This window comes from Eptatretus burgeri, chromosome 15, assembly GCF_056783735.1.
Source record: "Eptatretus burgeri isolate ZD-2024b chromosome 15, Ebu_testis_v1, whole genome shotgun sequence".
Taxonomy (NCBI): domain Eukaryota; kingdom Metazoa; phylum Chordata; class Myxini; order Myxiniformes; family Myxinidae; genus Eptatretus; species Eptatretus burgeri.
Genome location: NC_140975.1, coordinates 55,926,731 through 55,951,041, shown reverse-complemented (window position 1 = coordinate 55,951,041; position 24,311 = coordinate 55,926,731). Strand labels below are relative to the sequence as shown.

At 41.5% G+C, this 24,311-nt stretch overlaps 1 protein-coding gene across 4 annotated transcripts in view; it reads left to right on the top strand.

The window, feature by feature from the left end:
* The window catches only part of LOC147012222 (uncharacterized), a 121,186-nt gene that overhangs the window by 84,754 nt on the left and 12,121 nt on the right, over positions 1 to 24,311 (top strand). For all 4 annotated transcript variants that reach the window (XM_085856091.1, XM_085856090.1, XM_085856092.1 and 1 more), the window contains 3 exons: positions 16,638 to 16,750; positions 17,973 to 18,108; positions 21,202 to 21,296. In XM_085856091.1, coding sequence (XP_085712217.1) covers positions 16,638 to 16,750; positions 17,973 to 18,108; positions 21,202 to 21,296 — 344 coding nt within the window. The remainder of the gene's footprint in view (positions 1 to 16,637; positions 16,751 to 17,972; positions 18,109 to 21,201; positions 21,297 to 24,311) is intronic.

Below are 24,311 nucleotides of genomic sequence, written 5' to 3'. Positions count from 1 at the left end.
CTGGAGACTTTAGATATCCTTTTGGGGGCCCTCGAGGTGCTGAATGAGGAGTCAGAGCCGCTGGGATTACCGGTTTCCTGGGTCAAAACTAAGATCCAGGCTTTCAATGACATCTTGGATGCCGCTGTCCTGTCTGTGCTTGTTTGTGGTGAGGATGTTGAGGTCGTGGAGAGATTCACTTACCTTGGCAGTGATATTCGTGTCTCTGCCGGCTCTGAGTCAGAGGTCAATAGACGTCTGGGTCGGGCCTGGGGCATCATGGATTCACAGGATAATGGGGTGAGGCGCTGCCGGTACCTGTGCGGGAGGACGAAAGTCTGTGTCTTCAGGTCCTTGGTGCTTCCAGTCTTGCTCTATGGATGCGAGACTTGGAGTCTGACCAAGGATCTGAGATGGAGACTTAATTCCTTTGGTAACAGGTCTCTTCGGAGAATCCTTGGCTCTCGCTGGTCGGAATTTGTGTCCAATGAGCGGTTGCTGAGAGAGACTCAAATGAGATTTGTTACCTGCATAGTCTGTCAGCGTCAGCTGCGGCTGTATAGACATGTGGCTTGTTTTCCTGACGCTGATCTTGCTCACCAGATTCTCTCAGCGAGGTAGTCTCGTGAGTGGAGGAGGCCAATGGGCCGACCACGTGCCTCGTGGTTGCAGCAGGTTGATCGGCATCTCAAGGAGATGCGGATGGGCCAGGCATCTGCCTGGGGGATGGCCAGACGGAGGCCCCTTGAGTACCGGCGGAAAGTGGATGCAGTGACGCGCTGCTCTGGTGCATGCTCCCATATCTGACCTGACCACCCACTACATGGGGCAAATAAGGAAAAGGTTGGCCACCAGACTGACTTAACATCAACGTGTGGAAGCCAGATATGACACATCCTCCCCCATCACCACACACATCGATACCCAGCACCACACTCTCACGTGGGAACAAGCTGCAGTTATGGGGACAGCCCCCTCCAAGGAAAGTCATGAGGTTATTGAGGCATGGTGGTCCGATAACTGTTCGATCAACAGGCATGATGACTTCAACCCAACTTACCAAGCCCTACACAGACACATATGCAAACATTCTAGGCCCATGACAACAACCACTCTGGACACAGGCTCCTATCCAGAAGCCAACATGCTAATTCAATTCCCTCCCCTCAACCCATCCTCAACCCCATTGATGGAATGACAGCCAATCAGGCACTCAGCCAGATGCACACCGGACAATAGTAATACAAACAGAATTTTGAAATGTAAACCGTTTTCATAACTGCCTCCAAGGACGGAAGCTTGACAGTTCCTGAAACGTCAGGTCCAATAAAATGTTTCTTCCTGAAAAATGTGCAGCTCAGGAATCATATTAAATGAGAGAGAAAGCACACTAAGCATCAACAGGAAGAAACATTTTATTGGACCTGACGTTTCAGGAACTGTCAAGCTTCCGTCCTTGGAGGCAGTTATGAAAACGGTTTACATTTCAAAATTCTGTTTGTATTACTATATATATATATATATATATATATATATCACACACATACAATGGAGTTGGATACTTTGAGACCTGGGAGGGCTCCGTTCCATCTTCTGAAACCCACATATGGACACACACACACACACACACACACACACACACACACACACACACACACACACACACACACACACACACACACACACACACACGTGATATACACGTATGGTATAATGTTGGAAATAATTAATTGAAACAGGAAAAACTGGATATAATAGAGGGTTCATAGAACACCCTACCTACCCCATGCAGTCTTGAGTCAAAGGACATCGGAAGAGTCTTTGCAACTCTTGCTTTATGTTTCCGAGCATGATCTTTATTTCTGTGAGCCGCAAATTTGTCTGAATCTCGATATTATTCCGCCGGAGAGAGCGTGAGCAGCAAATTTGATTCAGTGCGTGGGATATTTTGTCCAAGTACTGTTAACCTGAAGGTTTTTGGAAGTGCCAACAAGGTGATTTGTGTTCTGCAGTGTTTATGTACATTAAATCGATTGAAATAAACAAAAGTTTTGAAGGCTACAACAACAAACAACTTTTTGGAAGTTTACCGCGCTTGATGCACCATCTTATGCACCACCTTATTTAACAGGTTAAATGAGTTCTTCATGACTGTTGCTTGTGTCCTTTATGACATCTCTAAATACTGTAAGTTTCCTGTTTGCAATGATTTTCAATGTTGTGTCTGCCATACAGGCAGATAGACTTTATCTCACTCTGTGCACATGCTTGCTTGGGAAGAGACTTTGTACAATTTGCCAACTTCAGAGTCAAAGTACTGCTAAACTACAGGTTTATTCTTGTTCCGATTCGTGTTCTGCGGTGTTCAAAATATAAGATTCAATTGAAATGAATTAGTTCCTCGATCATCGACTGACGTCTGCAGACAGAAAGACAGACAGACAAAGTGAACCAATTGCTTAACCCCACTTTTCAATTCATGCATGTGGGCTAAAAGTGCAAATGACGTGTGATAGAATCACATCTCATTTGTAAAATGAAATTCTACATCATACAGTCACGTGTTCCTACAGTACACTGTGCGATTCATTGTCTTGCCAACAATCAGGAAGTACTGCACCTGCAAAAGTAGTATCTAAGTATAGGTGGTAAAACCTTTGTAGTGTGGTGAATACAGTACTATGGCTCGAAGGAAGGAAATCACTTGACAAGCATTTTGAAACCAGTCTTAGCTGGTGAAGGCTACTCCAGGCATCAGATTGCAGCCTGACTTCATGCAAGCAGTGTATGAAAAGTGAGGAGGATATGTGAAACTGGTACTGTTAATAATAGACGCAGTCGAGGAAGAAATCCCAAACTCTCCAAAAGTGATGTTAAGTGCCTTCAGGGCATGGTTACCTCCACCACTGAAAGTGGACAGATTACGTATTCACCCATTTAGTGTCTGTCTGTCTGTGAGTAGGATATCTCAAAAAGTTATAGACTAATTTGGACGAAACTTGGTGTAGACGTTGGGTGTGTGACAAGGATGAATTGATTCGATTTCGGTAAAGATCGGTGCGATACAATATGCAAACTGTTCAGCCTGGTGGAGGAATGTGCTTTTCCGAGTGCCGTTCTAGTTTCGACATGATATGATGGATGACAATCCGGTATAGATCTGGTGAATGTCCTTGATGAAAGTATGGGTGTTCCTTCAAGAACAAGAACATACACATTTGCACAAGATGGTCCGAATGGAGGTGTAGTTTCCCGAAAACATTTGCTGAGGAGAGGCAAGCAAAGGAAAAGGCTGATATGAGCTGCATAAATAAAACAAAGGGATTACTAAACTCTGAAGAAGGTGCTCTTTTAAGATTAATCCAAGTTTGAAGTGTTTGGGAACTATGAATAGCAGTTTTTGTCCTCTGCCCCTCTGACAAGGTCGGAGATGGGGGACATTAAAATGAGCTCCGAACCGACTGATCATCTGTCCATTTACTTTTGTGTGAGTGATATTTCAAAAACCGTTGCACATTTAGCTTTCATATTGCAGATATCTATTCTTCATGACGTCTCAACCTTAATAGATCATGGCTGTGATTGGCTGAATTATGTTGCCATGGCAACCATCTCAGTAACATGGCTTGTGTACGTGATATTTCAAAAAACATTCAAGATTTAGCTGTCATGTAATACAGATCTATTCCTTATACCACCCAAAAGGCAGGGGATGTACAGTATCAGCTCCTTGTTTTCAAAGGCAGACCAGGGGGTGGTATACCAGTCAATGTACAACCGCTACAGTGAAGCATGGGGGTGGATCAGTGCAAGTGGTAAGGCTGTATCTCAACCAAGGATATCAGAGATTTACATGAAATTGAAGGCATATACTGACTGCAACCAGGTACAGGCAGGTTCTGATCAATCTTGGCATTCTATCAGGAACACATCTCATTGGGTGGAGCTTGATCTTTCAATCATGGCAACGACCCCAGACGTACAGCCAATCTTGTGAAAACTATTTGGAATGCAAAGAGACTGATGGAACACTAACAAAGACGCCTTGGCCTGCACAAAGTCCTGTTATGTACATCATAGAAGCTGCAGTATATGGGGTTATCTCGATCCTGAGAAAGTCAAAAGGCAACCAAACATGAGGGATGAATTGGGGAAAAGTTCTGCAGAATATTTCTCTCCAACAGGATAAAAGAAAAGTGCTACAGAAAAACATTCCACTGTCATATGTTGGTAAATTGTATGGGACCTTAAAAACAAAGGGTCTTGCTCTATACAAAGGAAAGGGCTCGCATTACAAAATACTACTCAGCCCAGCCATTTTATCACAGCCGTTTGACAAGGAAGAGCGGGTGACAGGTTCTTTGAAACTGTGAGATCTGTCCAGTGAAACCTCACTGTCCTGGATTGAGGTTCATGGCATCCATCCATTTTTTGGGTCAACAGAAAGAGAATGTCTTGGGTAGAGTAATTAAGATGAAAGTCAACTGATGGTAGGTATGATTGTCAGCAGTGATGAACTGTATGACCTTTCTGTTAACAGGAAAAAAAAACATGTTAATAGATTTCTTTTTGACTGAACTAGATATTTCTAACCTGAACAGATATTTGTTTTCTGGAATCAAAAGTAATTGGTACATCAAAACAGTGTGAGGGTGAGATTGGTACAGTCCCTTTCACGGGTCCTACGCGTGAAGATAGTGTAATTGGTGCCTTGACCCGTGTCTACAATAAATTAATCACAGGTGAGGGTTCAGGTTTAAGGATGCACGACCAGGAGCCTAAAATATGTAATAAAATAATTAATTCATCAAAATTCCTTGTTTAATATGAACACGTCACGAGTTATATTATTTATTTATTATGTCCACACAGGGGAGAGTGGAGCTGATTTGAGAAATGAAGAGAAGGAAATATGATAGGACAGAGAGAAAGGAGGGTGGTGGAATGTCGGAGGATTGAGCAGAGGTTTTGAGGAGGTAGCAATATGATGGTGGGGGTAAGAGAAGAGAAGAGGCACATATATTGGAAGGGAGGGGGGGGGATTAAAAAAATTCAACCATAATTGCAGACCAATTATATAGCTGACCCAGAAACTTTTATTTTTTTAAATGCACTTCTTAAAAGTCCTTCAGAAACCATTACTATTCACCGATTATGTAAACGATTTATTGAACTCTTGTGAACCCTCATCCCACTTCAGTGGTTTTTCTATCTTATTCTGTCCACTATGTCCAAAAAATAAAGTATTGCTACTGATCCCACAAATTAACAAACTCATTGCATCATTGGTTAGGGACGTGGCTATGTCACCGATGCAGTGCCCCTATTACCAGTACACTGATGCTCATTTTGCTGACCTCAGAAGGATGACAGGCTGAATCAACCCCACATGGAGTTAATTCAGCGGCTGATGACCCAGGCAAAAATGCTACAGTTGGAACTATAGTATATGAGAGTAGTACTCTCATATACTATAGTTGGTAACAGGTCCAACTGGAGTAGTCTGCAGAGAATTACTACAGGAAAGGAATGCTGTTTTTTGCTTCGGGGAGAGGGGAGGGGGGCTCAAACTCAGGACCCGAGGGTCCCAAGCCAACACCAGACTTCATTTGGAATGGCAAAGAAAAGGTTTTCATCATGATATCCATTCATGCGAGTGCTATGTTCCTAAAATTCACCTCTTTTACAAGATGAAAAACAGTAATTCTTTTTGCCTTGTCGAATTCTAAACATTATGCAGAATTCCACAAAGCTTCACTTGGCTGCATTACTTCTCACTTCATTTAGTCTCATCATATTTTTGAATCCCGATCCAACACAAAGTAGATGCCTTGGTTCTAAAAGTTGGCTCAATACGTAAATCTCTTTCAAAGCAATTAAAAATGGCGAAATCAATTATGAACCAAAGTGAAGGAATTACAAACACCAAACAAGCACTCACTTGCCACACAGACATTATAAGTTTAAATGAGAAAGTGAAAAACAGTAAATGGGTATGAATACTCTGCCCCCTGTTGGTAACTTTGGAGATGTTAAATATTTAACCCAGAATGGCTATTTCCAGTTTTGAGAAATTCCATTTATGAGATATCATTCCACCAAACGATTATTGCAACATATATATATATATATATATATATAATTTTAAAAAGGTTCTTCTGGCTAAGCAGTTGCATCAGCTCTGCCTATGAGGCAATGAGCTTAGCAGAGCTACAGTCCCTCTACATCCCAGAGGGATTGTACTGCAGCCAATGCCAGGAAGAGAATTTAAATCTCATTTTTATAGACTAGTCCATCTTAGAGAGGGACAAGCCCGAAACACGTGACTGGATATCCACAGTCTCCCAAATTAGACACCCTCCTTGCCTCTTGACGTGTCATGCTTCCAGTATCAATCTGTTGTTTGTTTGATGTCGTGTCTCGGACATGAGTCCCATATACTTCAAATTTATGCCCAGATTGCAGGCAATGACTATTGCTACTACTACTATGGCTTACAGCGTCACCTTTCCAAGCCTAACTACTCTATCATGTTCATCCAGCTTTGGTTTCAAATTCCTTCCAGTTTCACGAATGTAGAATTGCTTAGTCTCTGCTTGATGAATGGTAAACAACTCCGGATTTGTCACCAATTTTTTGATTTTTTTTTGTATACATTCTCAAGGCTCATATGAGAGCTAACACACAACACACAGCAAGAGCGGCATGAGACAACAGGGGTGGGAGTAGGAAGGACAACACAGTGGGGAACAGAGACCTTAGGAGATCTGTGGAAGGGAGAGTGATGGGGTGGGGAACACAGGGTATACAAGATGGACATTACTGGGACTTTCAGGAAGGAAAGCAGGGAATTTGAAGGAGGTGGGGTTGGGGTGGATTAACGGGGGAAGAAAAGATCGGGTTTTGGATCAGGCTGTGGACAAAAGCTTTGTATGTGGTCAGAAGCTCAGGTGGGCCGAGGAAGGACTTTGCATGATGGAGGATTCCCAGTCGTCGACTGGCTTTGGAGGCCAGATTGGAAATGTGGCTTTCTGGCCAGGAAAAATCATGGTGGATAGTGAGACCCCGAAGCTTGAATGAACGGACTTCTTCCAGAGGATTGTTGAGAAAGTAGATTGGGGGGGTTTCTAAATGGTCCTTTTGGAGAGATAGTGAGAGTATGAGATTTATCAGGATTGAAAGACATGTTCCACATGTTGGATTTTACCCAGATTTTTATTTTTTTTCTCCAGATCTGCAGAGAGCGAAGAAGCTGTTGCTTGCCAATCTGAGGGATGACATTTTACGACAGAGGGTGGAATCATCAGCAAAGAGATAAAGAGGATTTTCCAGAGTCGGAGAAATCATTGATGAGAACCAGAAAAAGAACAGGACCCAGAACACAACCTTGAGGAACTCCAGCCTGGACAGGAAGAGGGGATGAGAGACCTCCATTTTGGGCCACACTTTGGCTGCGACAGGAGAGGAAGTCTGTGTGCCATGAGTGGAGATGGCCTTGAATACCAGAGGAAGAGAGTTTGGTGAGCAGCCAGGGTGCCAGACTGTGTCAAAAGCACATGATATGTCTAGGGATATGGCTCTGATTTAATGTCCGGCATTGAGTACCTCCATCCATTGTTGGGAGAACAGAAGCAGCATATCCAGGGTAGAGTGACCTGGTCTGAAACCAAATTGATGATCGGAAATTAAGCCATTGGTGAAGAGGAAGGATTTAATGTCTGAAGCGATGATGGATTCCATCACCTTGCTGATGATTGGGAGAAGGCTGATTGGTCTGTAGTTGCAGGGATCTGTTTTTGCAACTTTTTTATGCAGAGCGGTAATGGTTGCTGATTTCCAAGCAAATGGCAGATGACCTTGAGCAAATGAGAGGGTGAATAGAACAGAGAGAGGGCGAGCAGGAGCAGGTTTTTAGGACACGTGGGCTGATGCCATCTGGACCGGTTGCAGAATCTGAGTCGAGGTTTGACAGCAAACTCTCCACTTTGTCAGAAGGAAAGGACACAGAGTCCAGGAACAGCTGGGTGCGCATGGATAAGGTGGGTGCAGAAAGTGATGGGTTTTGGACACAATTGTCCTTTAGTTTTGTTTTGTCCTTTCGTTGCTATTGTCCTTTAGTTTTGAAATGACATTACGGATGGTTCATAGAGGCTTGTAAGCTACACCAATCCGTCCGCTGCATACTATGTGTGGTTGCCTATCGGTGTAGAGCTTGGGTGGCTCAGCGGTTTCAATGGGTATGATGGTGGAGATCAAAGGCCGTCTTTAACATCCACCAATTAATGCTTACAGACAAAACGCACCTCTTAGTGTCCAACAGTGGGGTGGCACACTTTATGATGCAATGCCCTGCCTGTGAAGCACCAATCCAACAGTTTATAGTCGGTTGGGAATCAAATAATGAATAGAAAGCTCAAAGGTAAGTGTGCTACTTCTTCACCACCCAATCAGACATGGTATTCCATCAAAATTAATACCAAAAGCAGATTTAGGTTTTCACTCACTAGCTTAATAAACAGTGTGTTATACTTGGTGTGTGCATGTCCAGAAGAGTTTATGCAATCATTGTGTACTGTGGAACAATAAATATGATACATGGATTTAATATTTCTGAGTTAAATCATGAAATGGTTTATGGAATGCTATATTAATCAGCTATATAATTCTGCATGGGATTATTTGTGGCAGAAAACCCCCTTCACCCACTAAGTATGCATTTAGTGAATGTATATTTTACTGCAATGCAAATTCAAATTCTGCCTGGTGGTTTCAGCATGACAGAGATGTGGCTTATCGGGGTAGGGATCTGGAATGTGATTTTTCTTTCAAACATCAAACCTCATGGAATAGCAAGGTTATGGAAGATGTGAACTGACAGTGGGACAATGGGCCACGATATGGACACAATAATAAAGGGAGTAACTCAACAGGTACAGAGAAAAGGAGTGGAGGAAATATTTCAACCTGTAAGGATGGTTTAAAAGGGTTAATGGGTGTAAAAAAAAAAAAGATTGTGTGTAAGGATATGGTATGACATGTGGCAGTGCACTGCCAGTTTGAAGGCCTGGAGAGAAGAGTGGAATAGAATAGCCTTTTGAAGGCTGTTCCACAGATGGGAGAAATTTAATCAGGAGAAGGTGACAAGAAGAACGCATGCATTCTGGAGTTGCTGGGGAGGGTTAGAGTGCTAAGATAGCAGAGAGAGCTAGACCAGAGAGGAAGTGGTTAAAAAAAACAAAAACAACAGAAACCACTAACTTACCTGCGCTGTAAGAGCAACAAATCTTGTGTTTCGGCCTTATGACGAGAGGATCCAATAACGTTGAGAGCTTTAGATTCCACAGAAATCAGAAAAGACAGATGTGATGCTGGAGCTCCAGCCCAAAGGGGATAGCAGTACAGTACTCCACTGACCTATACGGACAGGCATTGTACAGGATGAGTCATGAGTCCCAGGACACGATTTTAGCTGCTTGTCCAAGATTTGTTTATAACAATGTTTGTTTCTCCTCTCGTGATACTACACCACAGCTACCACCCTCTCTTCTACTTTCAGTGGACTGGTGTGTGCCATCTTTGTTTAATGTATTTCTTGTATTATCTGAAAAAAACAAAGAGCATAAATAGATGTTATAAACAAATCTTGCATAAGCAGCTAAAACCATGTCCTGGGACTTATGACTCACCCTGCAGATGGGGTGTAGTTCTGATCTTTCAAGGAAAGACTGACAATTATGATGGGGATACTCAGTCTAGCGGGCTTTGGAGGCTACCGTTGCTATATGGTTGGGTCAGCAGAGGTCAAGATTGCTGGTGATGCCTAGAAGTTCAAGAGAATGAATGTATTCCAGTGGTGACGAGGAAAATAGATACGGTGGGTTATTTTGATTAACCTTTTGGAGTGTAAGGTGAGACCATGAGATGTTGTTTTTGTATTCAAAGTTGAGGTTCATGGAATAGCCAGAACATAGAACAGAAAATAATACAACAGAACACAACAAAACAGAAATAAAACATTGGGAAGCAGGGAATACCAATCAAGGTGTACAAAGTTGGTAGAGACCTATCCCCACAGATTCACAGCTGTAATTGCTGTCAAAAGTGCTTCCACCAAGTATTAACTCGGAGGGGTGGACATTTATCCAACGATGATATTCCAGTTTTGTATTTTTAATTAATTTTCTGAAATTTGTGGAATTAGTTTTTCACTTGGAAGTTGTGGGTTACGGTGTGTAAATAAAAGTGGAAAAAAAATCTGATTTAATGCAATTTAATTCCAGGCTTTCAGGCAACAAAAGGTGATAATTTGGAAAGGGGGTGTAGACTTTCTTTTGGCACTGTCATGATATATATATATATATATATATATATATATATATATATATATATATATATATATATATATATATATATATATATATATACTGTATATAACCGCGGTGTCTGTCCGTGCATTCATCTCTCTCCTGTTTATGACGGCCACTTCCCATGCTGCATTTGAAAAGCTGCTGATTGGTTATTTTGCATTCTCGTTTCCCTTTTTTTAATGGAATATAGTCAGTACTTTTTGACCCTTCCAGTAATCTTTAAAATCACCATGAACATCTCTATTAAAGTAGATTTAATACAGATCTTCATGGAGTAACACAAAATTTAAAATAGCGATATTTTGCTCATTATTTAGATATGTCCAACCTTCACTGCCTGAAGTTCCACTACCATTTTGCACCTGACGTTGCACCACTATGTACGAATAAATTTTATAAAATATAAATTGTTTGGCCTTTTTGATGGTATATTGCTGTCATTATGGAGGTATACAAGCCTGCGTTGCATGCCATCTTTTCTTTTTTAAATATCGTTCATTGTATTGAAAAGATAGGTCAAACGGCGTCCCACCCAGGAAAGACTGAAGCGGGACATTTGGGTAAAAAAATGGTAAAATACGGTACACCCAGTCAGCCTACTTCATCCATCTGTAACCAATGAGCTCTATTACACTGACTGGTTAGCCGGTCGGGCACATGGAGTGAAGTCACCGGACACCATTTTGATGCTCCCATAAAACCTGCAATCCACACGGGATGCACATGTTCTCATGTTGTGTTGGCATTTGTCAGTAAAATGCCAGCTTGTGCATCGATAAACTGCATAAACAGACAATTCTCTGGATGTTTAATGACATTATATCTGTAAGTCCTTATTTTTGTTTTATTTATTTCAAAAATAGAGCGGAATATAAGGTTTAAAAAAAAATGGAACTTTGGGTAAATGGATATACTTTGGTGCACCCATGGTGTACGTCGGTCTCAACAGAGAATCGTCATACAGATCTTCTGTAAACAGAACCCAAATCGTCATTTATAGTCTCCAAAAGTTTTGCTCTTGTAAGTGGTCATCCATGATTATAGTGAGTGTAAGACACTTGTTTTTAGTTAATGTTCCATAAAAAATTGTTTCCACTTAAATATTTAACAGGAAATTTTATTTGGATATACAGTATGCATAATGTATGAGAGAAATAAACGGTACATTGGGACAGTAATTTGATTTCCTCTTGGATGCAGTGATCAGGTTTTTTTCTTCATAATTGAAATTTATGCCCTCTATCTATTTTATTATAATTCCAGGCTTTCCTTTTGAAAAAAAAAAAAAATTTGACTTTTAGTTGAAGCACCAACATGACAAAATTATATTAATTCACCAGATTGATGTTGTAGATGGGGGGTATTTAAGAGATAATATTAACTGAAAGAATCTCTGGCAGAGAACAAACATCTGCGTATTAAAGAAAAGCTAGTCTTTGAATGTATAATGTATGAAGATAAAAAGGCTAGGATTTGCAACCCAAATCAACAATTCGGTTTGTCATTTTTGCAAATACCAAGGAAGAAATAAAAGGATTGATGAAAGTTTTGAGAAAAACATAAAATGACCCCAATAATTAATTCATATACTCTACGCATAAACGAACAACGCAAATTAACCACATTGGTAGAACAAAATCCCATACAAAGCTAACCAAAAACAGTGTTTTCTCTATATGTTGTATGTATAAGTACTTTGTTTTTGCACGTTTCAAAATGGCCATGTGACGGCTTCATGGTTGTGTGCATGTGAATAGGCCAACCCTCTGTCCAGTCGGTATAATCGAGATCACTGTCTCTAACTAACTTTGGGGAATGTGACATCACCCAGCCACACTGCTTGGGGAACTATCCAAGATTACAGAAAAGAGCATGAGATGAGATGGCTTAACTTAGCAATTTGTATTTGTACAGTGACTCCTTATCTTAGACAACTACTTCATACAGGAAAAGAAGTTCCAAAACTAAACATGAATTAACATGTCATATAAGGCATATGTCATATATCATGTCATATGGAATCAACATGTCATATGTCATTCCAGACATGAAATCCTTCCTCTTCTCCAATGGCTTGATTTCCGATCATCAATTTGGTTTCAGACCAGGTCACTCTACCCTGGATATGCTGCTTCTGCTCTCCTAACAATGGATGGAGGTCCTCAATGCCAGACAGGAAATCCGAGCCATATCCCTGGACATATCATGAGCTTTTTACATGGTCTGGCACCCTGCCCTGCTCACCAAACTCTCTTCCTATGGTATCAAAGGCCATCTCCACTCATGGCTCGCAGACTTACTCTCCTGTCACAGTCAACATGTGGCCCTAAATGAAGTTCTTTCATCCCCTCTTCCTGTCCAGGCTGGAGTTCCTCAAGGTGGCGTTCTGGGCCCTGTTCTTTTTCTGGTTTTCATCAATGATCTCTCCGACTCTCTGGAAAATCCTCTATATCTCTTTGCTGATGACTCCACCCTCTGCCGTACCATCGGTCATCACTCAGACCGGCAAGCAGCAGCTTCTTCACTCACTGCAGATCTGCGTAAAATCACAAACTGGTCCAACACGTGGAATATGTCTTTCAATCCGGACAAATCTCACACTCTCACCGAAAGGACCATTTAGAAAAACCCCCCATCCACTTTCTCAACAATCCTCTGGAAGAAGTCCTTTATTTCAAGCTTCTGGGTCTCACTATCTGCCATGATCTTTCCTGGGAAAGCCACATTTCAAACCTCGCCTCCAAAGCCAGTCGCCGACTGGGAATCCTCCGTCATGCAAAGTCCTTCCTCGGGCAACTTGAGTTCCTGACCACTTACAAGGCTTTCCTCCGCAGCCTGATGGAGTACTGCTCTCCCCTCTGGGCTGGTGCTCCTGCCTCCCCCCTTTCTCGGCTTCACGCTGTGGAAACCAAGGCATTTCGGATCATTGGCATCTCCCGCAATGATGCTGAGTCTTTGGGCCTCTCACTCTCTCACCGCAGGCTGGTCGGTGGTCTTTCAGTCTTTTACCATCTTCTCTCCAGCCTTGCCCCCCCTGCTCTCTCTGTGATTTGTCCCCACCATATTTCCGCAGGGCGCTCAAAATCCGCCAACAACCCCCTTCTGGTAAAACTACCAAAATCACGAATCACTGCTCACCTTCACTCTTTCATTCCTATTTTTTCCCGCCTTTGGAATAAACTCCCTTACTCTATTCAATCCCATTCTTCCCTCCAGACCTTCAAAACAGCTTTTCACCACCACCTCTGATCATCCCCCATCAAAATTGTCGATCTTTTCTACCCCCGTTAATCCACCCCAAACCCACCTCCTTCAAATTCCCTGCTTTACTTCCTGAAAGTCCCTGTAATGTCCATCTTCTATTCCCCATGTACCTCACCCCATCCCTCTCCCTTCCACAGATCTCCTAATGTCTCTGTTCCCCACTGTTTTGTCCTTCCCACTCCCACCCCTCTTGTCTCATGCCCCCCCCCCTTGCTGTGCGTTGTGTGTTTGCTCTCACACGAGCCTCGACAAGGTATATAAAAAAAGGCCTCATCTTAAACAATCACTTCAGTCATCCCATTATTCCATATATTGCTGCATCCCCCATAAACGTAATATTATGTTCAAGGAGATGTTCCTCGTCTCTTGTATGAAATTTAGGACCTCCAACCATTGCTGAAGGTAGCAGATGCATGCCCACAGTTGAGTGACCAGGGCAGAATTACAAACGATTGCCAGAGTCAGAAATCAGACTGTTTGAAAATAGGAAAGGCTTATATCAGCAGCTATGATGGATTCCATTACTTTGCAAGTTATTGGAAATAAGCTCACTGATCTGTGGTTGATACGATCTGATTGTACACCCTTTTTGTTGATAAAAGTGATTTTAATGACTTCCGGGCAGACGGGAGGCAGCCAAAGTAGAATGCCATGCTAAGTAGGACAGATAGAAGAGAAGCAAGAGCAGCAGAGCAGGATTTGAGACATATGGGCATTGACCTTTGCAAGTTGAGCAGAATGGAAACAGTGGTAGTATGTATGGTAAGTGACATCAGTAGTGTATCTGTTTTGGTATTTAGGAGGGGACACAGGTCTATTTCCTGTTTCCTTCATTCATTTGATTCTTTGAAACATACAACACCGTGATGGTGTTAATCTTGTTTAACTCGACGTTGGTCAGCAATGATGGAGCAATTAATGTCTAATAAATAGTCTATGTTTTACGTAAACACAATGGCGGAGTATTAATAGGCAATAGCCCATTCACCAACATTTTATCAAATGCACACCAAAGTATTTTTCGATTTTCCAACATATTAGCATTTATAATTGGGAGGAAAATATTAAATGAAGGTATATATATATGTATATATGTATATATATATATATATATATATATATATATATATATATATATATATATATATATATATATATATATATTGTTACGGTTCTCGGAACCATATGCATACAACATACAGTTGCCCCGAGTCAGTTATTTCATTATTATACGTGTTGTTAGGTCCCGACCTTTTGTTTAGTGGGAAGACGAGGGAGTGTGTTGCGATGAGCTATAGTTAGGATTAATAAATCATTTTCCCCTTTTATTTTATTTCCCCTTTTACTTGATCCACGGTACCTTCATCTCGCTTGCTACCCTCGTCTCGTTTCCTGAGCCCAAATGCAGACGGGCACTTTGGGCTGGACAAGTGCTTCCACCGTCTACCCACTGTCAACAGAGACTCGTTTTCTGAGGCAGAATCCCGAGGTTCGTTATTGTAGCTGCGCCACCATTCACCTTCCCAAACCCAGACATGGCAGTGTGGGCGGTCCTTACCAGTGTCTGGCCGAAATCCCGCCCAGAAAGGCGGACCACATGAAGGCCCAGTCCAATCGGGACGGACAATGACGTCGGCTTCACTATGGCTCCGCCCCGAACTCAGTGATCTATAAAGTACGGGACAATCCTCACAGTTGAGTTGGATGCGAGGAAAGGTTGTCTTTGGATTTGAAAGGTCACGGTTGGTTTTTGAAAGGGAGAAGTCAGAGTTGGTGAATGCGAAGGACCTCGACCAAGCCTCTAATCTGGTCCTGCCTACTGCTCATCTCTCGCCTCTTGGACTCCACCAGACACGATTACCACACGTGCGGCTGTGGACCGAACTGCACAGCTTTTGTGGGGTACCGCACCACGGAGCATCCCCCCCCCCCCCTTGAAACGCTCGGGTACCAAAAACGGTGACCTCAAGTCACTCCCTGGCTGCAAAAGGACCCCCTTTTCTTTTCATTGGGTTTATTTTGTCTGAGTGTGTCTGAGAGTGTTGACGCCTGTCCGTTAGATAAGCCTGTGTAAGATCTTCATTGTTGTAATTATTGCTTTTATTATTCTCGCATCAAGTCTGCACTGTGTCTGCTTTTATCAGTTGCTTGCATAATTGTTGCACCACACCTCTCTCATCTTCCCCCGCATAACACACCCAATAAACCTTTTTCCTGTGCCACGTGCTTTTCCTCACTTTATTGTAAATAAATAATTGCAGAAATGTTCCCAGCTCGTCTTTGTCTTTTCCTCCATTGGTCCAGCATGGTTCAAATATGAGTTTAACTGGGTCTTTATTCCCAATAATCCGTTCCTTCTCGGCAGTACATCCTGGGCAGTGCCGCTCGACTGCATCCAATGCGGAAAGGTAGTCGGTAGTTGGTAGAGTGATCCGGTTCGTACAAGGCGTACCGAGGGCGTGGTTCCCTGGTAGTTGAAACCGCGTGGTTAATGAGGTAACTTGTTTCTAGACAGGAGGACCCTACGCCACGCGGTTGAGGTATTGGCGTCCATGGTCGGTTAAGCGACCCGCCATGTCACGGAAGTATCTGTGAGTGACGCCGACAATTCCCGAGAGTCTGGTGAGAATCGACGTAGTTTTCCCCACCTCGTGGTCGTTTTCTGCCAGACCCCGGCCCGCAACAAAAAAAAAAAAAAAAAAAAATATATATATATATATATATATATATATATATATATATATATATATATATATATATATGCCTTGATATACATACTTTTGGCATTTATTGGACTATTGTGAATATTTTGTTTGGAAAACGTTTTGAACACCCCTCGTGTACCAACACAACCGGATTCTTGGCAAAGGCTGCCAACATTGTTTGCAAATAAAATTATCAGTTGCTCACACAAAGGATGATAAAGAAGGTCAACATGAAAACCTGCCAAAAATAAAAAAATAAAAAAAATCAAAGGTAAAAGAGATCTGATTTTGAAAAAGGATCCTTTCTGTGCATTCCCTCCAGATCCCAAGAGATGGAAGGTGGGAATGTAAGTGCTATGGCCTTCTTGGAAGTTCGAGTCCAATCGGTCGTCCTGGAAACCATCATTGGACATGCCGCAACACTTTTTGATGGTGGTAAGGAATCCATTCATTTGTTTGTATTTAATTAAATATTAAACCCCTTCAAAATAATTGTGCACCAGTTTTGAGATGAAGAGGTCATGATCATCATTAAGCACTTCTGCAATGTCACCAAACGACAGGATTACATCATAATATAATTCCATGTTGGAAATCTTAATCTCTTCTAACAATAGTTTCAATGAAATTTCATTAAAAAAAAATAAAGCAAAAGATATTTCCAATGCATATCGACTGAGTGATCTGATCTGTTATCATCCCAGGACAACCAACCCCACTGATCCCAGGTCCTCAAAAGTCATCTACCCATGCCAGTCAAATCAAAGTTCTCAATAGTTCTCACCAAACATATATGATTATATGACAGTACTCTGACTATTTCATGAAAGCACCCTCCTATTTCATGAGGGACAGACGTAGGTAACACAATCATACAAATTTTTTTACTTCAAGAAAGCCACGTCAGAACGTCAGAACGTGTGTATGCTTCACAAATTAAAAATTCCTCAAAACCAAACGTTATTAATGAATTTTGCATTACATACTTGTCCACATATTCAATGTATTATGTACAAAGTTTTTTTGAAGTATTGTTTAAATATACACAGTAGTTGGAAAAGAGTTAACTTGCCTTAAATAAACTCTTTATATTCACCCCTAGAATATGAAACTCGATTAGACGACAGCTCGATCCCTAACATCAGTTTTCAGGCTCAAAGAGCCTTTAATGTCAAGCATGTAATGAAATATATCATTTGCTTGAATTTTTTTTTTAAAATTTAGACCGCTTTGTAAAATTTCGTCATGGCCGACGGAACCTTAAGGCTCAAGCAATGCAAACTTTTTAAACATTGATAAAATGAAAACCTGAGACCCCACAAACACGCTACTTATTCTTCTCAGGAAACACTCATCTCTCCAAACATCCACCCACTCACTTAACCACAGCACCGACGCAGGCAACTTGCAGTGGTTCATGTATAGCAGAGGCCTGTGAGGCCTGGAAACCAACACCAAGAAAAAAAAAATGGTGGTGATTTGATTTTGAAGTCCTGCAGAGATACAGAGAGCCAGAAGGACAGAGGGACAGACAGACTGGCAGAGAATGTATACGTAGATGTGCAGACAGATGGACAGATAGAAGGACAGACAAACAAACCAATAAAAGGACCCAAATGCGAGGGTAATAAACTTTCTCTATTTCCATCCCTCCAAGGTCCTCGATCACCATTGCCCTGCTACGAGTCGGGTACCCCTCCTCAACATCTGCTCACACTGGCTGAGGCTCAGACAACAATCGTACACAAGGCAACTGCAGATGACTTACGCTGTGTGGACACATTATCTGAAAGGTTAATCACCTCATTTTCCTTGTCTGTACCTCTGAAACGGCTAGCTCGATCTCTTCCCAATTTTGCAGCTGTAGGACCGCTCCATGGCCAACTCGTATGGTTACTGCGCTTTTGAATTGTTTTCACAAATTATCCTAATGAGTCTTTCATCCACAATCTATACTGATAATTGAACAAGGAATAACAATGAATACCAAGGAACTTTGACGCAAGGGGAGGCCATTCGGCCCATCATGCCCGCACTGCACCAACACCAGACCAAACACATCCATATTAAGCCACAGACCTAATCTCAATGGGGGAAGAGGGGAGGTGCCACATATGCAAACAAAATAATATTCAAACTAAAAGTACTAATAATATTACTATAAACGTTATAAATTTATCTTATGGGCTGGCAGGATAGCCTGGACGTACACACACTCGCCTATAGGCTGTCTTTCCTGTGTTCGAATTCCAACCCAGTTGTAAGCTGTCATCAAGGTGTTTTACAGGCAGAGTGATTCATCAATGTGTGTGCTGTCCCTAAGGTGGACGTAAAACGGATTGTCCTGTCTGCCAGCATTTGTTGGTGGATGTTAAAGATCCCGTGGTGCCCTTTCTGAAGAGTAGGCAAACTATTGCCGGCACGCTGAACAAATTACAAATTCCTACCTTAACCAACAAGGGCATTGCATCAATGGCACAGCTGCACCCTCAGCCAATGATGCTTTCCCACAGTCTTGTGCTGCATACGAAGAAGAAGATTTTATTTTTGTTGGGGGGGGGGGGAGGGGGGAAATGAATGCAGATCTTCCTGCAGACATCGGGGATGAGTCCCTCCCACAGACATTACAGTCACTGCACATACAAACAATCACCCATCCACACACAAGCTACCTACACAGCTCTGCAATTTTTTGTGTACCACCTCTATCCTCAATGCTTCAAGGTACCTATATAATTCCACTTTAAAGGGACCTACTCTTTCTGCTCCTACTACATTTAATTGGTAGACCATTCCATGCATTAACTCCTCTCTGACTGAAAGACCCCTGCCTCACTACCATCCTAACTCTCCTCTTCCTTACTCTCAGGCCACGACCCTGGTCCTATTACTCTCTAGTTTGCTGAAGAACTCTCCTGTACTTATTTTGTTCATACCCTTCATTATCTTAAACATCTGTATCACATCCCCTCGTAATACCCTCTTTTCTAATGTATAAAAGCCTGTCTCCTTCACCTGCCCATCTTCATCGCTTAGTCTACATTTACTTGTGTTAAATTGCATCTGCCAATATGTTGACCAATCTATCAAAGTATCTCGACTCTCTTGAACCTCATCAACACCCTCTCTGCTAAAAGAGCCAACTCTTAAGCACATTATCCAAATCATTGATATACAGTAAATTATGAATAACAATGGCCCCACTGATCCCTGAGGTACCTCACTATGTACTGTACTTACATCCTCCCACTCACCACCACTCTTTGCTTCTGATCACAAAGCTAGTTTCCTATCTGGTTAGCTAATCTACCAGCCACACCACAAGCCCTTAACTTAGCTAACGATGTCCTCTGTGGTACCTTCTCAAATGCCTTCTGAAAGTCCAGATAAACTACATCCACTGCAATTGCCTCCTCCACCCAATCATAAACTCCTTTAAAGAACTCCAATAAATTCGTTCAACATTATCTTTCTTAAATAAATCCATGCTGACTACCTTTAATTTGTTTGAACTTGTATTTAAATGATTCCGTATCCATTCCCTAATCGACATCTCAAACCAACACCTACCTTCCCCACAACTGAAGTCAAACTAACAGGTCTATAGTTTCCCAATTATTCTCTGGATCCTTTATTAAATAATGGTGTTACCTTTGTTACTCTCCAATCCTCCAGTACCTGTCCTGACTCCAGTGAGCTTTAAAGATATCCGCTAACATCTCACTTATCCACTCTGTTACATCCCTCAATACTCTTGGATGCACGTTATCTGGCCACAGAGCTTTTTGCTTTCTCTTTGCTTTCCTACCTGTTTCTTCACTTCCTCCACTCCTACCTAGATCCTCCAAAAGCCCTTCCTCACCTCTTTGATATATACTCTCAGCTCTTGGTAAATCCCCTGGCTATTGGCAAGTCCCCTGAAATTATAGTTGAAGCCCCAAAAGATGCCGTTCTGTCCATCATGTCAAAATGTGACAAGCTACACCAAGTAACACGACCAAACATCCTCAGTCTGACAAGGCTCTGCACATCTCTACCAATAACCTTTTTTGAGAGCCTCGGCCGTTCCTAAATAAAGTGATGGGAGAGGGAGTCGTGTGTGTGTGTGTGTGTGTGTGTGTGTGTGTGTGTGTGTGTGTGTGTGTGTGTGTGTGTGTGTGTGTGTGTGTGTGTGTGTGTGTACGCTAATATAGCACATCCGTATGAAGGATTACAGCATCCAGTGTATGAAAGGGGTCATTTATACAAAAACCTTGGGGAGACGGGGTTTTGCCATCACATGTGCATGTGTCTGTCTGTCTGTCTGTCCAGGCCTTAACCTTTTTTTTTACCATTTGAGCTTTTGTCATCAAATTTTCAACAAACCTTGGTTATGCGAATCTGGAGAAAATAATTTTAAAAGTTGGGTCAAAATGTGAAAGGGCAAAGTCGTATCACTTCAGTGTTTTTTTTGTTTGTTTACTATTGAGCTTCAGTGTGTCTGTCCAATCCATAACATTTTTACCATTTAAGATTTAGTTATCAAATCCCCAACAAACTTTTATTATGAGAATATGGAGAACACGAATTAATAAAATGTATAATTTTTTAAACTGTCGTTTTCGTCAAGTTTAGTTTGAGTACAAAGCGACGGGCTGAGCATTTTGAGATGCTTTCTGGTTATAAATTCCATTTGTCGTGTCATAAATGCTTTGAAGCCACCTAAACCAATTTGTGACACAGGCATGATGGGCCGAATTTCCTGCTCTTGTGTCTGATTTCCTTGTTGCTGTTATTAATCCAATAGCACAGAATATGCATTTTACCTTGCTGCGGAAGGTGGACTTATTTATGATTACAGTTGTGAAATAAACACGCGGTCCACCCTGCACAACCATGACCTACAGGCGGCGACGTGGCCCGGTACGTGTGTTATCCTACCTCATTGCACGAGCTGGCTCTTTGAGTAACTGGCGAAGAGCCAGGGGAGTTCAACTGCGAGGTGTGTATGACCACAGTATTGACAAGGGCTTTGATCACTTCCATATTTTGCCCTCTACCGTGGCTTTCCTTTTGGGCTATCTATTTATTACATACGCATAAGTGGTACACTTTGACCCCCACATCTATCCATCTGTTGCATACATCCCACTTTCCCTGTCTTCATAATTTTGCATCCTTTTGACTCCTACTCCTTCTCTCCACACTCCTCCAACATGTCACCCTCTCCTTTCTCTAAACCTTTTTCTTTATCAGTTTGAATTGTCTTATTTAGCAGCCACCACCATCCATTATCATGTGTATGTAAAAAATAAATACCCCACATAAAAAATGCTTTCGTTTTTTTACCAATTTATTTATGTTACTAACTCGTACAATGGTATTTTTGCACCTCCAAATGACTACTTTTACCTTTTTATACTCCCCAATAACTCATTTGCAGTTGTCCTCTCTAACCTTCTCATCTGAACTCAGCTTCCATTCCTATATGTATATATATATATATATATATATATATATATATATATATATATATATATATATATATATATATATATATATATATATATATATCTTCTTCTTCTCCTTTCGGCTGCTCCCGTTCGGGGTCGCCACAGCGGATCATCCGTATGATCCGCATAGTGATTTGGCACATGTTTTACGCCGGATGCCCTTCCTGACGCAACCCTGGTCGCCTCTTACAACACAGGGATATGGTACACCTATTTTAACCGGGGTATACACCGGCCCAGTACACTGGTACTCATTTCGCCGACCTCGGAAGGATGACAGGCTGAGTTAACCCCCTGGTGTATTAATTCAGTGGCCCAACGGGGCTTGAACTCAGGACCTTTTGGATCCCAAGCCGCTGCCCTAACCACTGCGCCAACACCAGGCTCATATATATATATATATATATATATATATATATATATATATATATATGTATATGTGTATATATGTGTATATATATATATATATATATATATATTTATATATATATATATATATATATATTTGTATATATATATATATATATATATATATATATATATATATATATATATATATACACATATACATATACATATACATATATCATCATCATTTATTTAAGTCAGTATTATCCCCCTTACGAGGGGTTGCTGACTTTCACTCCTTCCATGACATAACTCCAGCTCTCCACTTTCTTCTATCTTCTGTGTCTTCCACTCCCAATCCCAATTTCTGACTTGCTTTCATAACCAACTCCTTCCAACTCAACTTTGGCCTTCCTCTCCCCCTTTTCCCCTCCACTTCCAAATTCCATACTCTCTTAACTCCCTCATCGTCTCTCTTTCTTAGCACGTGACCCAACCATCTCAAGCCACTCCTTCTTACCACCTCCACGATTGTATATTTCAGACCAATCCTTTCCATAGACTCCTTCGTGTTCTTTCTGTCTTCCAACTGCACTCCACACATCTTTCTAATCATTGCTCTTTCTCTTCTTCTCAAGAGACCTTCTTCTACCGATCTCACAGTCCATGCCTCTGACCCATAAACCATTACTGCTTTCACACAGGTGGTATAGATCTTCCCTTTCAACTTCAAAGGCAGTTTTTTTTTAAATATTTTTACCACATAACACTAATGCAAGCTCGTTGAACTTCTCCAACCCAATCTCGTTTTTCTTGTAACTGCAAGCTCGCTGCCTCCACTACTGTTGATGGTGTCACCCAGATAACAAAATCTGCTTACTCTCTCAAGATCTTTCAATCTTTGCTCCGAATCCGGATCCTGATCCTCGTGGTAGTCTAAGCAATGAACGATTTAGGTTGGACAAAAATGTTATCAAAACTTTCTCACCTGAAATGACTTCATTGGCGATATGTCTTATCAGAAAAAAAAACCCCACCCGAATCCTCCCATGGGAAACCTCGTTTTGACCTCAAATCCAAGATGGCCGACATTGTACAGGTGCAAAACTTAAAATGGACCTAATTTTGGAAAGAAACAACAAAGAAACACTTTTAAGGTGTCATTTTTTACTAATTTGAGGGCCCCCATTCGTTTAGTGATACTTATAAGATCGTTAGATATCAAGGTCATATGTCAAGGTCAAGGTCAACGTTAAACTTGACCGAAGCAACGTTAAATTTGACCGAAATTGTATCAAGAGTTATGCCAAAATGATAGTTATTGATAAAATATATTGGTTGTTATTGCCACATATGCTATTAAGATGCTCATTCATTTAGTATTAGTTTTGAGGTGATTGGATATCTAGATCATGTGATAAATTCAAGGTCAAGGTCAAATTTGATCCTAATTTGATCAAAATGATGCAAATCGACTCAAAATAAAGTACATTGGATGTATCATTTTCAATGGACTCTTTCAAGATGTCCATTCACTTATTTATGAGATTGGCATCGAGATCATAATCATAGCCAAATTTAACCAAATAAGTAAGAATCCAAACAGATTTTGTGACCTTGCAGTGTCATTATTTTGAAACCTGTGTTAAGGTGTCTAATAACAAAGTTTACTATGCCTGATCACTTAAATGATATTGTATGAGTGATAATTTTTAAAGTAAAATTGCAATGTCAATCCATTGTATTATTATTGAGATCTACATCCTGGTCATCATCATCCTGATTGTCCACATGTGGCACATTCATGCATGTTATTCCCCTGCATTGGCCACAAGCTGGTGTGCACTGTAGTCGATTCTTGCGGCAGGTGCATGTTTTTTTTGTCACACTGACCACCACAATTGCACCGAATTATCTTGAGGAGTCGCTCTGGTGCTGCTGGCTGAGTCATCCTGATAGGCACAAGACCACCGGGAGTGGCTTTCCAACCCCAAACTGCAGAGGCGATATCATTGCCACGCCATCCCTGCACTTGGTGAGAAGTCCAATGACTATGAAAGGTGGCTGCGTCACTCGTCGGCGGAAGCTTTTCTGGAGATACATATTGTGTAGAAGTAGCTTCCTTCAATAGGAACTTCGTCACCCTTGCTGCGTTG